Source organism: Electrophorus electricus, chromosome 8 (genome assembly GCF_013358815.1).
Source record: "Electrophorus electricus isolate fEleEle1 chromosome 8, fEleEle1.pri, whole genome shotgun sequence".
Lineage (NCBI taxonomy): Eukaryota > Metazoa > Chordata > Actinopteri > Gymnotiformes > Gymnotidae > Electrophorus > Electrophorus electricus.
In genome coordinates this window covers 8102508-8117098 of record NC_049542.1, presented here as the reverse complement: position 1 = coordinate 8117098, position 14591 = coordinate 8102508, and the positions used below count along the sequence as shown (strand labels likewise).

The 14591-nt window shown below is 40.9% G+C and overlaps 2 protein-coding genes across 9 annotated transcripts in view; one reads left to right on the top strand and one right to left on the bottom strand.

The window, feature by feature from the left end:
- Window positions 1-1424: 1424 nt before the first annotated feature.
- On the bottom strand, window positions 1425-7868 carry cep57l1 (centrosomal protein 57, like 1). Of its 8 annotated transcripts, none has more exons than XM_027015507.2 (12): window positions 7546-7868; window positions 5520-5700; window positions 4888-5058; window positions 4613-4734; window positions 4212-4331; window positions 3685-3762; window positions 3466-3558; window positions 3210-3284; window positions 2900-3129; window positions 2434-2584; window positions 2024-2070; window positions 1425-1938 (listed from the first exon to the last, which is right to left on the bottom strand). In XM_027015507.2, exons 1-12 carry the CDS (start codon window positions 7564-7566, stop codon window positions 1764-1766), a joined length of 1464 nt encoding a protein of 487 aa, XP_026871308.2. In that variant the 5' UTR covers window positions 7567-7868; the 3' UTR covers window positions 1425-1763. The 8 variants fall into 8 exon arrangements, with proteins under 8 accessions (XP_026871308.2, XP_026871309.2, XP_026871302.2 ...); XM_027015508.2 differs by having other exon boundaries at window positions 2440-2584; XM_027015501.2 differs by having other exon boundaries at window positions 1425-2070.
- A 2257-nt stretch (window positions 7869-10125) lies between these two features.
- sesn1 (sestrin 1) overlaps window positions 10126-14591 on the top strand; it is a 36468-nt gene continuing 32002 nt past the window's right edge. The window contains exons 1-2 of the mRNA XM_027015536.2: window positions 10126-10205; window positions 10802-11108. Of these exons, the coding sequence (XP_026871337.2) occupies window positions 10836-11108 (273 nt within the window). The 5' untranslated portion in view covers window positions 10126-10205; window positions 10802-10835. The remainder of the gene's footprint in view (window positions 10206-10801; window positions 11109-14591) is intronic.

Below are 14591 nucleotides of genomic sequence, written 5' to 3'. Positions count from 1 at the left end.
TGCTTGGACAGAGTTCACCTTTGCAGTGTGTCACTGCTTCTAGAATATTACTACTAGTAAGAGAATATGTGGCATCCATTTTGGAGCAGCCAACCCCCCCCCCCCCTTTGATCAAGGCTTTGATCTGTCTGAATCTAAACTTCTTTAGTCAATTTTCCATCTCAACTCTTTTTCCCAGCGAGTGGGTGTGTGACTGACTGTGTTAAGGTAAATATTGGCTTGAGTGGTCATATCGAACATTCCCTAGCTAGGGCCTGCCTGGACCTAAAACATCATCGGAAGTTGTAATCTCTTTCATAGAAATCTCATTCTGCTTTTCAGCTTCTTATTAAAAGGATTCACGTATTTCATTTTACATTACAACAAATTGGAACTTTTGTGTACTACCTGTAAATGTGATTATTTACATCTTATGCTGATGCAGATGAACATAAGCTTGAGGTATTTATTTTCTATTCCCGCTCAAATAACACTTGGGTTTTTTTGGGGGTTTCCAAAGGAAAGAATACGCTGCATCACTGCCAGACACACACACCTCTTGCTTGCAAAGTTTGACCATTGGTTGCACAGAGACATGTGTGAACTCCATGTTTTCAGTTCATTATAAAACATGATTTCAGAATGTTTTTACATACATTTTCACATCACATGAACACTCACGAAATAGTCATTATTAGTCTGAGGTTCTTATCAGAGGTTAATTTTGTCATTTTGGGTCTCTAAAAGACAGAGCCTTATATCCTTACCTGTAGCCTTATAATCCCTAAATGTTTCTTTATCCCTCACATTTGATTGAACTGTGCTGTAAGACTAAAAAAGAAACATTGTAATAAATGAAAAGTAGTTCAGAAGCCAAAAGAGAGCATTGAGCCAAGGTGTTTGATGACTCACTAGTCAGAATGTCCACCTCTAATGCGAACACTGCGATAGCATTATGTACAATCTGCAGAGGCACTCTGCCCTGAATTAAAAATTTGTTAATTTCAAAAGTGCAGGGACAAGTTTTCAGTTTTCTGCCTTCCTCTTGGAAGCACATCCTATCTACACCATAGCATCATATTGCTACATCATCCATTGTGGAACATAATTGAGAAGTATTAAAAAAAATATATATATATATCTAAAATATTTATATATATATATATATATATATATATATATATATATAGAGAGAGAGAGAGAGAGAGAACGAACGAACGAACGAACGCAAGCAAGCAGTGCAGACTGGCCCTGCCTCTCAGAGAATTTACATTGGAATAATGGGTCAGTCTAATTTTGAAATTTAAACATTTTAAAATGGATATTTCCATAACACTACAAAAGACTACACCTTTAGTGTATATAGTGTAGATGGGTGTGCCAATAACTCCACTATCAAATAAAATATAAACCGTGTATAAAAAGGCAAAGTGAAGAACAAGAAATCTCCAGGACAATATTTTATTAAAACACCTTAATATTTAGACTTTAAAATGCATGATAAAAATCAATCACTATTCAATAATAATAATAAAAAAAATTAAGGAAAACAAGGACCCAGTCAAAAGGTAACATGCATCTGTTACCTCAGTGAGCAAGCCATTGAAAAACTTTAGCCAAAGTCAACAAACTGCTTCTTGTTCAAGCTTGGCCCTGCTAGATTCACATCACACCACAAACATACTACACATTCTCAGAGCGTTTTCAGACCTAGAGTTCACTAAAGGTCATATCCCATTTCCACATGCTTCTGCTTAGTTCATGGTCTTCCCCTCATCACTTCCTTACTCTAAGGGTTGATATGTGCATTGGGGCTGATTAAGGAGCCTAATGCTATGTTTCCCAACTAATGTCCTGCTGGCGGAGGCTGGAGCGCAGTCTCTGGGAGTCTCGGAGGAGCTGTATGCGCTCCTGGGTGGTGGTGCGCTGCTTGCTTGCACTGGACGGCAGAGCTTTGGCCTGGGAAGAGGAAGGAGCTTTAGCCGGGGAAGGGGGCAAACCTCGGACACCGCTTACACCCCGGCCATCCATGTTAGCTGCACACCTGGGCCTCTGCTTCTGCCCAGGGCTACACTGCGAGAGCTTCTGGACCTGAACCCACACACATACACACATCAATATAGAGTTGCTCATAACTGTTAATGCAATGCTGGACTTAAGGATACTTTTAACAGACTACAGTACATTTCTGTAAGCTGCTCTGGACAAGGGTGTCTACCAACTGCTATAAATGTAAATGCAAATGAGAGCTCGGAAAATCACAGGGAGACACGGTCTGACATAACTTAGGCAACTGAGCAGTCCTGTTTTTAAGTTACAAGTTCACTGATATTTTCTTACATTTCAAAACACAAGTATAAACTATAGTTATACTTGCAATCACATTATGCTTCCATCTCCCTATTGAGTGGTTTTAAACCCAACGGGCAAAAGAACCAAAATGCATGTACACACACTCACTGTTTGCTGGTGCTTGCGCAGCTTGGAGATTTGGGTAGCTTTCTCCTCCATCCTTCTGACTAAGCAGTCTAGCTCCCTCTCCAGATCTTCCCTCAGCTTGTGTTCATCCGTCTCATCTATCTGCTTGACCAGCTCCTGATGCTCACTGCAACACAGTTCTCAATCAACTTGACCACATGACACTAACTATAACATGTATACATAGACCTTGTACTCTTATACATCAAAGCACTTACATTGATTTAAGTAATTTACTAGCCCAAAGTATTCCTTAAGATAAATTTAACAACTTAGTGACAATTTTTTTCTTTTAAAAATATCATTTTAAGAAAAAAAAAAACCTGTAATATTTTTTTCTGGGTAGGACAACAGAAACCCAACAATATGAATACACAACACCACACACACATCTAGAATGCATCATTAACCAAACATCCCATGTCACTCCACAGTCACCCACAAGCTCATGTGTCCCAGCTCATCTTGGAGGGCCAGTAGCAGCTCAGACAGGCTGCCCAGGGCAGTGGCCCCAGGGGTGGGTGGGCTAGGTGCTCGGCGAGGGGCCTGGCGGCCCTTGCTGACAGAGAAGTGTGTAGAGCACGGCCTCTCGCATGGCCGGGGCTGCCTGGTCTTCAGCAGGTGCAGCACACTCTGCACGTTGGCACTGACTGAGTGACTGGGGCTTGTTGACTGACAGGAAAATACAGAGAAATATTAGAAAGGAGGACAGAGACAGAGAGTGAGAGAGAGAGAGACAGTACTGTACTCACTGTTCCAGCGACAAATGGCATGCGCTTGCTCTTAGGAAGGCATTGTGAAACTGGCACCTCTGTCCTCAGCGATTTCTGAAATTCATAGAACGGTTGTTGAATGTTCTGAGCAAAATCTGAATTTTCATTTACTAACAAAACTGGAAGCCTTGGCTCAGAGAAAGCCTGATAACACCCCAACCCAAACTTGTTTTAATACACTGCCACCTAGTGGTGAACCAGGTATAGAACTTCAAAAAGATACAGGAGTGGTTACTTTGCTCAAAGCTTTCTCTTTAGTCTTCTTCTTCTTTGGTTTGACCTCAGCAGCTGACAGCGTGAGCAGGTTGGCCTCCAGCTCTCTCTGCAACTGCAAGCCAAATGCATAGACATGAGCACAAAAACAGAGTAAATACTGACAAAGACTCTGGGTAATTGTGTGAGTGTGAGCTTAAAAACACACAGCGTGCCCAGATGTAGGGGTGTTGGGCTATACCTCCTCAGCCTTCTCCTGCACTAGTTTGCGTTCGTGCTCCTCTTCCAGCAACTTCTGTTCCAAAAGCTCAATCTTTCTCTTGACAGAACACACAAGCAGATCACTTATAAAGCCCGCCACCCAAGTTGCTAATCCAAAATCGGACTGGCTCTTTGGACAGCCCTAACAGCAGAGGCATTCATGCTACAAAAGCGTCATTACATCCTGGCCTAAGCAGTGAGAACTATTTCTAACATGTTTCCATCTTACACAGGTGCAGATATATATTCAGCCAAAACATTTATATGATCATCCAGGTTCTTCTGTCTCAGTACAACATTTGCAGATCAAAAACATTAGCAATGCTTGTATCCTACAGACGCTAACAGTACTGATGCTTCTCACTTTATGAGACAACAGTCTGTACCTTTTACAGACAACAGTGAGGCCTTGTGCTTTTACCTCGCTGGCACAGTTGAAACATTTTGGTATTTGTTTTGGGAGGCTCTGAATTTGAGTCTTTCTGCCTATGCTGTGCGTACCCATACCTCTGCCACGGACTGCGTGCTGGTGAGCTTAAGACACTCCTTCTCCAGCTTGTCCAATTTCTGCAGCTGAGCCTTGATTTGTGGATCGCTGTGTGCTCTTTCACTTTGCTGCACACACTCCAATAGCAGCCAAAGGGGTGGAGAGAGAGAACACCATAAAAACCCTTCCAAAGAGGACTGTACTATAATGATATCCTGTTATCCTAGATCTTAAGGGCCGGTGTGAGGTCAACATTTTGTTCCTGATGAAGATTAACAATCTGCCTCAAATCTTTGGCAGTAACTAACATTTTAGCTGATTGAAGCCGGCTGGTTCAAGCTAAAGCTTACTCACGCTGGTCTGACAGACTATTGCCCTCTTTGTCAGCATATGCTCCTGGTTCTCTCTTTTTGGCACTCACCTCTTGGCCTACTGAAGTGAGTCTCTCTCTCTCTGCACTCTCCACCATCTTCCTCATGTACTTCAGCTGTTTTTCCAGTAGTGAGCAACGTGCTTCTGTTGTGTGCAACTGAGACACCAGGTCTTAGCAAGCCGGCAAAGAAAGAGAGACAAATGCACACAGATGCACATTGAGACTGAGTTTGAGAATGAGAGAGACAAAATTATCAGTGTGTCAGTAAAAGAGTCGTAATGCTTAAAGCCAATCTACTGAATTCTTCAGGAGCACTTCATCACCTTTCCTGGGTGAGGATTTTCCATCTTGGCTAGTGGGCTGCAGCTCACTGTGGGCACCAGCGTAGCGGTGGGCGACCTGGGAGAAGCGAGTGGCATTCCTCTCTGCCTGCATGCGCTCTAGCTCCAAACGCCTGATCTTCTCCTGCAGGGTCTTCAATGCCACTATCACTGCTGTCTCACACACACACACACACACACACACACACAGTTATAGGGGACCAAGCATTTTCACAGACATTGCTAAGTGACCGAGGACCTCTCCTAATTTGGCTATTTTCTTATTAATTTAAAAATAAATTTAACACTCTTATAAAGTAGGAAGGACACCAAACGTTCAGGAAGTAGAAGGCTCTTCTGAAAAATGTGTTTCTGTGTATAAAACAGATGTATAAACAAATCACTATTTATGGTTGTAGGAAGCATGACTATGATGAAGCCAGGGGCTTTTATAGCAAACCTAATCTGTATTTATCTTAAACACAAGAACTTAATTTTGGTTAACATTTAGGTCACTCTAATGTGAAATAACTACATTAATTTGCAGTATTATTAGTATTTTAGACCTTTTTAAATACATTAACTAACTGAGTTATAACTGGAAGTTTGCTGTGTAGGAGTCCTATCTTACTCACCTCTGCTCCCGGCGTCAGGTGCTGTTGCACATGTCTGAGAGTTGATTTCCTTCCAGCTCGTAACTGTTTCATCTCGATGGAGGGGCACTGAAGTCGTGCACAGCTTATGGGGCATCTTATCCGGAGGCATATGAAAGCTTCCAACATAGCTGTGTTTGGAAGGGGAATCCAGGCACAAATTCTAAAGAGTGGACCAAATGAAATGTTTAATTCCCAAGTTGAATCACAAATATAAGCACATACAAATATTACAACTGACAGGGGTCAAAATAAGGCACAAGCAATGAGATTACTATAAAGCTTGTAACCATTTTTAGATTTCACTAATTTAGGTGTTTTAACAAAAAGATAGATGATCTTTTAAATAAAGAAAAATATTGGGAGTGTGTTCAAGAATATACACTTGTGTATAAAATATTTCCCAAAATAATAACATTGTTATACTTATCATTGGTTACTCCAAATGTTACCTTAATTTAAACTTTCACTTATCATTAGAGTGGAACCAGAAGTAAGGATTACTCAAAATGAGTTACTATAAATACAAAAAAAGCAACATGTTCAGTTGTTTCAAAAGAACTTCCACAGAATGCAGTCATCCCTACATATGTTAAATTGTATATGTTTTAGCTGTTTTTAGCTGCTCCAGTTTTTAGCTGCTTATTGTATTCTAAGCCTCACCTCACCTACTGCACAAAATGCAGGGTGTCTTAGTTCCTGGAATTAGCAAGTTGGGGAAAGAGCCCTTCAGTTATTGAAGACTTCTGGCTTTCATTCGGGACTCATTCGCACTCTGTTTTTAAATCCAATCTAACGATTTACTCATTTTGGATTTGGGGTATTCTGTATATAAAGGTGCCTGAGCACCCCCGTCACAGAATATTCTGGTAATCTGAGGTTTTGACACCATCATCCAGCTATTTCATGCATTCTCTCGGGTTTGTGACAATGACGTGGGTGGAACAGTACATATCAGAGCCCTCAGGAGTGTGGTCACCTTTTGGCCCTCCTTTTTAGTTCTGCTGTTACAGATAAACCTGCCAGAGCTGGATGCTAACCACTGAAACTTCTACTAGAGGTCTACTGTTCATACATTGTTCATCTTTACATATCTAACCACATCTTTGGGTTTTATTTGCATATTATTACAGAGATTATGCTAACAGTGGAGTAGACCTGCTCATCAGTGGCAAAGCATCCAAGACGCATCCGTAAGCATTCCACATCCATCCTGCCACCCCACAAATTCCTATGATGCAGACACAGCTCGCCCACCCTAGACCCACCAGAGTAGCTGAGACTCACATCTCTAATGAAGTAGCTTCTTGGACTAAACATATAATAAAACATGAACCGTTTATTAGCTGTGCCGCCCAAGAAGGATGTGTTCCCTCTTGAGTCTTGGTCCTTTCAAGGTTTCTTCCTCATTTCCGCCCATGGCGTTTTTTCTATATATTTGTAAAGCTTCTTTGACACAACTTGTGCTGTAAAAGGCGCTAGCTACATAGGTTAAATTTGACGTGGCTAGCTAGACAGATAACTTGGCTAAATTTTATCGTTATAAAAAAGTCGCCGAATTATAAACTATTAAACTAATTAAATCTATTATAATAAACTACTCCTGCCTTTAAAAAACCCTAAAAGGTACGACCTGGATAAACAGAATTAGCTAGCTAGCATAGCCTGTTGTGTGGGTAAAAAACAGTAATTAATGTGAGAGAAAACACACTACGAAACATGCTTCATAACCATCATAACTGAACGAGTATCTGGTTAGCTAAATGAGCTATGCAATTTTACATTTGTATAAACCAGAATAGCTAGCGCTAGCTAGGTTAGCGAACCTAGTTAGCGAACCTATTTTACTAACTGTCCGACTGATTTTAGACTTCCGCTACTCAACTTGGAATGTTAAGTTGTTTAGCTAATAACGTGCCACGTTATTACAATGACCGCTGGCTAACATATCAATCATAATTTATAGAAATGTTTCCACAGCTAGAGTTAACTGGCTTATCGTACTTACCGAATCTCGCAACCGTTCCATCGTCAGTTGAATGTGGCGTCGACGGTATAACCAACTTTTAACAGCTGACGAGCTAGCTCACTGTGTAACGCTGGTCGGGACGCCCGTTTTCCATGTCGAGTACGCTAGCTCGGTTAGCTAACTAACACGCTAGTCTAGTTAGGCTAGCTAGATTAGCTAACTAACACGCTAGTCTAGTTAGGCTAGCTAGGTTAGCTAACTAACGGCGTCAGTTCAAATTTCCCTCCTCTTTCGCCGCCTGTGTCTTATTTCGCTCGCGAGGTGTTTCTCCCCGAGGCGCGTGTGCCAACGAGTCGTTACGTTTGGTTGCGATAGGTAGTACTCGCAAATAACTGCCGAAGGTGTTGCATTATATGAAACTTTAATAACAGTATACGTCTAATGTACATGTTTGATGATTTGACAAGGATGGCGCCGTAGAAAAGGAAAAAAAAATGTCTTTCAGCAAAAATGGGACATAACATTTTCCATGATCATTTTTACAACGAAGCGAAGATTACATAGGCCTTTCTCAATGTTATAAGGCCAAATGTGCCGGTTTTGCACCATGAGTACAAGTAAACGTTTTCAACATTTTTATTATCCCTGACTGGTGCTTCTTAAGTTAAAATAGAATACTTTTAGCAGAATAATTTGGATAGCAAAAATTAATATACATAAGAATGGACCCATCAATATTCAATAATGCTCAGACGTAAAAAAGGAAGAAAAAATGATGAGTTGTTTGTTTTGCTAACATCCTACGTGGGTCTACGTTATTTTTAAGCAGTGATATTGAAATTACCAGGTGCCCACTAGGGAGCGCCAAAAAGTCATACCATGAATTTAATGCCACTCGCTGCTTTGCTGATAGAGCCTTTGCTTGGCTCCAACAAACATAAACAGTGGAACACAGTTTTCATTCATCTTTGCCGCTCAGCAGTGATAGTTCCAAAGGAAGGATCAGAGAAAGCAGTTTGTAAATACCCTAAATATACCTAAATAGTTGACAGCATTGGTCACACCTATTATTGACCGATCGAATGTTGTACAGCTTTAAATAGTATAACTAAGTATCTGAAATTAGAATGCACAAATGTTGTTCTCTCATTATAGTTGAAAACATTTCCATAATCAAACCGGTGAACAGTGACAATGCCCCACGTGTGTGTCTCTTAAATAGGTGATAGGTGAGTTGGATAGGCCTTGTATGAGTTTGCTTTGGTTTGCTCATAACACTAAAGATAACATTGGCACTAATCCTACCCTAGAGATGTCCTGGCCAAATCACAGCGGTGTTTACAGCATTCAGCTTTTAACTGTAACAACAGAGTCAGGTGTTGCTATCCTGGTAAAGGGTAAAGACAGTCCACACCTGACTCTGTTGTTATAGTTAAAAGCTGCATGTAGATGAGTCAGGTTCATTCTTAGCATGTTCTCAATCCAAGATTGAGCCCTGGTATGTGGTCTGTCAAGGATGTACCTGTCCCAAATTCAACTTTGCTAAGTCAAAAATACAGCTCAGGTTGAGACCTTACAGAAACATGCTGCTGTTCTCACTACATACCAAGCTTTGTGGAATGGGCTGTAGCAAGTGTACACACAAGTCAGTGGAAATCCACAAAAAGAATCAAAACCTTTAGGTGAAAGGGAAATGAACAAGTCACATACCAAGTGATTTGAATCCTGCCAGAGACAATTCAAAGCTTTGAAGTAATTCATAATTTCCACTTCTACCAGCCACTAAGCCATCTATTTATGGAAAGTGGAATGTGTTTTATAAATGAGCTGATTGTTGATCTAAAAAATCAAATAATCTCAGAGACATCATGGGACAGGATTTGGAACTGCGAGGGTGCTGTCAGGCAATGCCTGTTAACATCCACCATTTTCATACTGAAATGGTATAGGTCTGCTGGATAGATGTCCTTATAAAATATCTATATAAAATACACTAATAAAATGGTGATGAGTATCATATTAATATGTTATCTTATTTCATTGGTTTAAAATAAAATTATTCTTTAACCTTTATTTTTGAACTGGTCTTACAATAAAAATGTTTTCTAGCTTCTTCTTAATGCATTAATGTCAAATTATAGAAATCTGAAAATGCAAACATTAAATTTACTTGCTAGATATTCATTTTAGCTCGTATCAACAGTAAATAATTGTTAGATAATAATATATAACTAAGAAAAAAAATAATTTAAGTAGCCTTAGTGAGAAGGAAGGGTTTGCATGCGGAGGTCCAAAAAGGGATACATAAATGATTTACATAAATTAGGTAAAGGGTTTTGTGATAAACAAGTGGTGGCGGGGCTCTTCAAGTATCCGCAACCACTTTGGTTGTCGGTAGTTGAGGTTCAATGTTTTACAAAGCCGAATCCAATGGTGTATGGATTCAAATGGTTTAAACTACAATTCCCAAAATAAATGTACCCTGTTCCCAGAAACGCCTTAAATTCATGCGGATTGGTTTACAGCGCTGTTCTTTTCGCCCAGCTGTGTTTGCCTGTAATACTATTCGTGGCCATCGTTGTCTGTCATACGAATACGCAAATCGTCCTAGAAGACACGCCTACTGAATGCTGCTGTTCGGGACTGGAGCGCAATAGTGGTGTCCAGCGGGAGAAGAGATAAGAAAGAATGTAAATTTGGTAAGTATTAGTATTTGACAGCTGTAGCCCTGCAACATATCTGACAAATATAATTTTGTGGCCCTTAGCTTTGAATACAACAACGTTTTGTAAATCGATATTTGGCAAATTGAGGCTGCTGAATGAAACAGCTCTGGCTAACAACTTAATAGTTCACAACGTTATTTATCGGTAGGCATGTTAGCGAGTTCTAGTTAGCTAGCTAATCAGTTATACATGTCAAAAATGTAACTGTCCCGCCCTGTCGCGTGTCGTTTCGCCTGGTTGCTGGTATTATGCTTCTTTATAATTAGCGTTCGCAAACAAGAAAGAGATTATATGGAAACAGACCAATTTTAATTGGGGCTTTTCTGAAGTAATTAAGTATTCTTAAGTATTAATTTCTATAAGATATATTATCCAATATGTTTTAAGAGTTTGCTAATAAAATTGTAGCTACATAAGCAGTGGTGCATAACGATAGATTGGTACAAAATGTACTTGTATTTGAGTTGTTATAGATTATTACTTGATACATTACAGATTCCTTTAGGTCATTCAATGCACACTGTAAAGAGAACGAGTAGGGCAAACCCTTTTTATTCAATTTGGCGCAGCCCAGCAGAATTAAAGCTCAGAAATATCACGACGATGGACGTCAGGGGTGCAGCAACGTGGGAAGCCTTGGCGAGTCGCGACGCCAGTTCCAGAGACGCGGCGATGGCTAGTCTTCACCAAGAGGTGATGAGAAGAGTAGAGAGCGTAGGTCCAATGCCGGAGACACCGTCCGGACCCTCAGCCACTAGCGCTCCCGGTGTGGCCGACGACCTAAGCGACATTCTGGCTCGCGTTCTGATGCTTTCCAAGAGGTGTCCTTACGACGACGTCCGGGAGAAATGCGTTTGGTTGCTTCGGAGTATCCAGGTGAGAAAGAGGGAAGACTGAAAATAGCTAATGAAACTAGGGTGAGCTGAAGTTGGTTTGTATGATGGTGGAGGTGACGATGCTCATATACAGAAACAACAAAGGAGCGAAAACCTTATGAACATGGCCTAAGAGCTTATAGGTGTGCTACTAAACACTGGGCCTGATTCACGTGGACATCTGTTTGTTTTGTGCAGTTATTTTTAGGCGTTTTATGATCCCTTCCCATGTGAACATGTCTGCCTCATGAAAGCTTTTTGGAAGAGATGAACTTTCTGCTTCCACCTGAAAGCATATGGCATGGAGAGAGCAGCCCAAGAGGCCTTGATGAATAGTTCTAACCCCATCTGTCATTTATATGCCATGTGTGCAGCTCTAACCTCAGGCCATGGTAATCACCCTGATACCTGCCTCCTCCAGTATACCAGGAGGGGAGCATCCAGTGAGGATGGTGATTTAAACAAATATTTGAGAGTGCGGATAATTTCACCAGGGAATTTTCCATGACACCAGGTGATTTATTTAGATAGAATAGATTTTTTTTAAGTTTCTGTTTTCTCCTCTGCTGATACAGTAATTAGGGAACAGATTTATGTAATGTAATTTTGAAGAACTTAAAGCAGTTGGACAGCTGAGATAACATCTAAGTGCTGAAACAGAACTAGGGGTTAAAGGGTTGCACTTGTGTGTGTGTGTGTGTGTGTGGCCGTGCATATGGGTGCATGCTCAGAATAGCACTGTCTAGGCTGAAGGGTGTTGTCTTCCACAGCACAATATGTTCACTTGGTTAAACTCTTAGGGTCAAAAAGGATCTATGGCTTTCCTAATACAAGACAAGCAATGGACTAGAACTGTATGTATAACATCATGTAGACTGTTTCAGAATGGAATGGTAGTATGCTATTACATGGCAATATGAATTTTAAATAGATGGTGAAATCCCACAGGTACTATGGCATACTTACACATTTGGTGTATTCAGGGAAAATGGTTCATTTCCGCACTTAAGAGTGAGCCACTTTTGACCCCATTTGCCTTTCATGTGATGCAGAAAACCAGAATATATTTCAAGGTAGGATCATATTTAGAACAGGAATATAAGCACGATTCTCCTTATGCTTTGTTTTACTTTGAAGGGCTTATGTCACATTGTGTGTGTGTGTGTGTGTGTGTGTGTGTGTGTTTGTTTTCACAAAGTTAATTTTCTGCATTTGAGTTTAATCCTGTGGCTGAGGTAACTAGAAGTTTGTGATCTCATGTTCTTGGTGTGGGCATATTTACATATACCTGTTGCACTTGGCTTGCTCGGCTTGGCTCAGTTCAGCTGGTAATTAACACTAGTGTGTCATTTGCATTAACCCCAAGTTTCCTTTCACTGCGTCCAGGGGTAGGCTCGTGCACCCCACCCCTGACACACACACAAAAAACCCCAGAATAACACAACCTTTGTTCTGTCTGATCAGTCCAGCAGGGAACTCCAGTAGATATGTATTCTGAGAGTTTTCTTTTCTTTTCTTTGCAATCCTTTTAATTTATTTTAAGCTTGTTTTTTAAGCTTGTTTATTTTATTTTTTTGTATGCATGTTTTGAACTTTGCATAACCTGTGTGCAAATGCCTCTACAAAAAATAATGTATGTTTCTGTTTCTAAGACGCCCTGTCACGTTTCAGACTTTTGTGTGTATGACCGGATGTTCCTTCTATGTCCTTTGTTCTCCACTGTCTTTTTGACCCTTTCTGCTTACCGTACGAGCTTTTGCCCAAACCTCGCGCTGCACTGCTCAAAAAATGAAAATGACCTTTGGCCTACTTAAGACTGCACATAAGCTATAACATGTATACAGCGGGGGCACACGTGCACAGATGCACATTTAGACTATTGCCCACTGCTACATATGTTTTGAACTGCTTCAAAAATGAAGGCAAGGCTTATTATTATTGTAATGTAACATTTCCCCTGCTATGATAGGACTGTTGCATGCTATGCAGCCAGCTGTGCTGGAGGTTCAGTCCCCACCCCTGCTTTCTTATGTCTTTTTTTATTATTTTTGCTGCCACTCTTTCCATCCTTGTTCCCTTTCTCACACACACACACACACGCACACACACACACACGCACTGCAAGTACACCAACGCCATCCAACGCAAAATATGCAAACTACCATTTTGTCCCTTTTTTGCCTCTATGAGAGAGAGAGAGAGAGAGCGAGAGCACTTGTTTGGACAGTGGAGAGTCCTGAGAGGCAGCAGATGAAGAGATCTAGGTCAGTGTCAGAGCTTTTTAAAATGAAACGTGTGTCTTTGTGCTGACTCATGGCTATTGATGGCGGTTTGTAGATTTAGAGAAGGGCTGGCCTAGGAGTTCTGTGAATAATACATCATCCACTTCTTTCATAAACATACACATTGGAATGATGCTGTTCATAACATTGATTATTTATACTGTAGTTGACTCCATTCCTTTAGCAGGAGAGTTTATGAGGTTTAAAGGAGACCTTTAAGGGGACCTTTTATCAATTAAAATGTTGATGCCACAGGCTATAAGGGTAATAGGACTGTGCAGTTGATCCATAATGTTAATGATTGCACTAATTTACTTCAGAACGGCATGTTTCAGTGTGAACCTTTGACCTCATGCTGCGTTTAGAGTGGACACTGGAACTGAAAGTTGCAATGCAGCTGCTCCTAAATTAGCTGTAGTGCATGCAGACTACACTGTGTGTGTGTGTGTGTGTGTGTGTGTGTGTGTGTGTGTGTGTGTGTGTGTGTGTGTGTGTGTGTGTGTGTGTGTGTGTGTGTGTGTGTGCACGAACCCCACTACTCCCACCATTTTCCCCTTGGGCTGACGAAAGGGTTAAGATGACAGAAAAGCCTTCTGGAAAGAGAAAACCATGTGGCAACTCTCCAAAGAAGGGGTCTGTCTGTGTGTGTGTGTCTGTGAGTGTGCATGCGTCTGTATGTGTGTGTGTGCGCGCGTGTGTGCCTGTGTGTGTGTTGCTGTTTTTCGGAAAGTATGTGGACTGGAGAAAGCCTTGGTCAATACCCTGAACTGTAAGGGTGGAGGAAGGCTGTGTGTGTGTGTGTGTGTGTGTGTGTGTCAGAAAGTGGCTCCAGTTGGGTAGTGAGTGGTAGAATGGGGCTTCACCACTACTGGCTTTGTTTCCTCTTATCCCACACACCCCCTGTTGCAGCTCAGTTTTAATATAATACATAGAAGAACAATAATATATGGCCTGATGATTGAATGGCTCCTCTGAATGTTATCATGGGACAATATGAACAAAATGTAGTGACTATATATAGTGGAGATATATATATATGTGTGTGTGTGTGTGTGTGTGTGTGTGATTATATTCAATTGCTGATGATACCAAATAGGCGTGGCCGATATTTGGGATAGAAATATGACAATACTTGGGCATCGTTGATGCATGATACACATAATGTGATGCATACCATAATGTTTTTCTAGCAAGTTGCAACA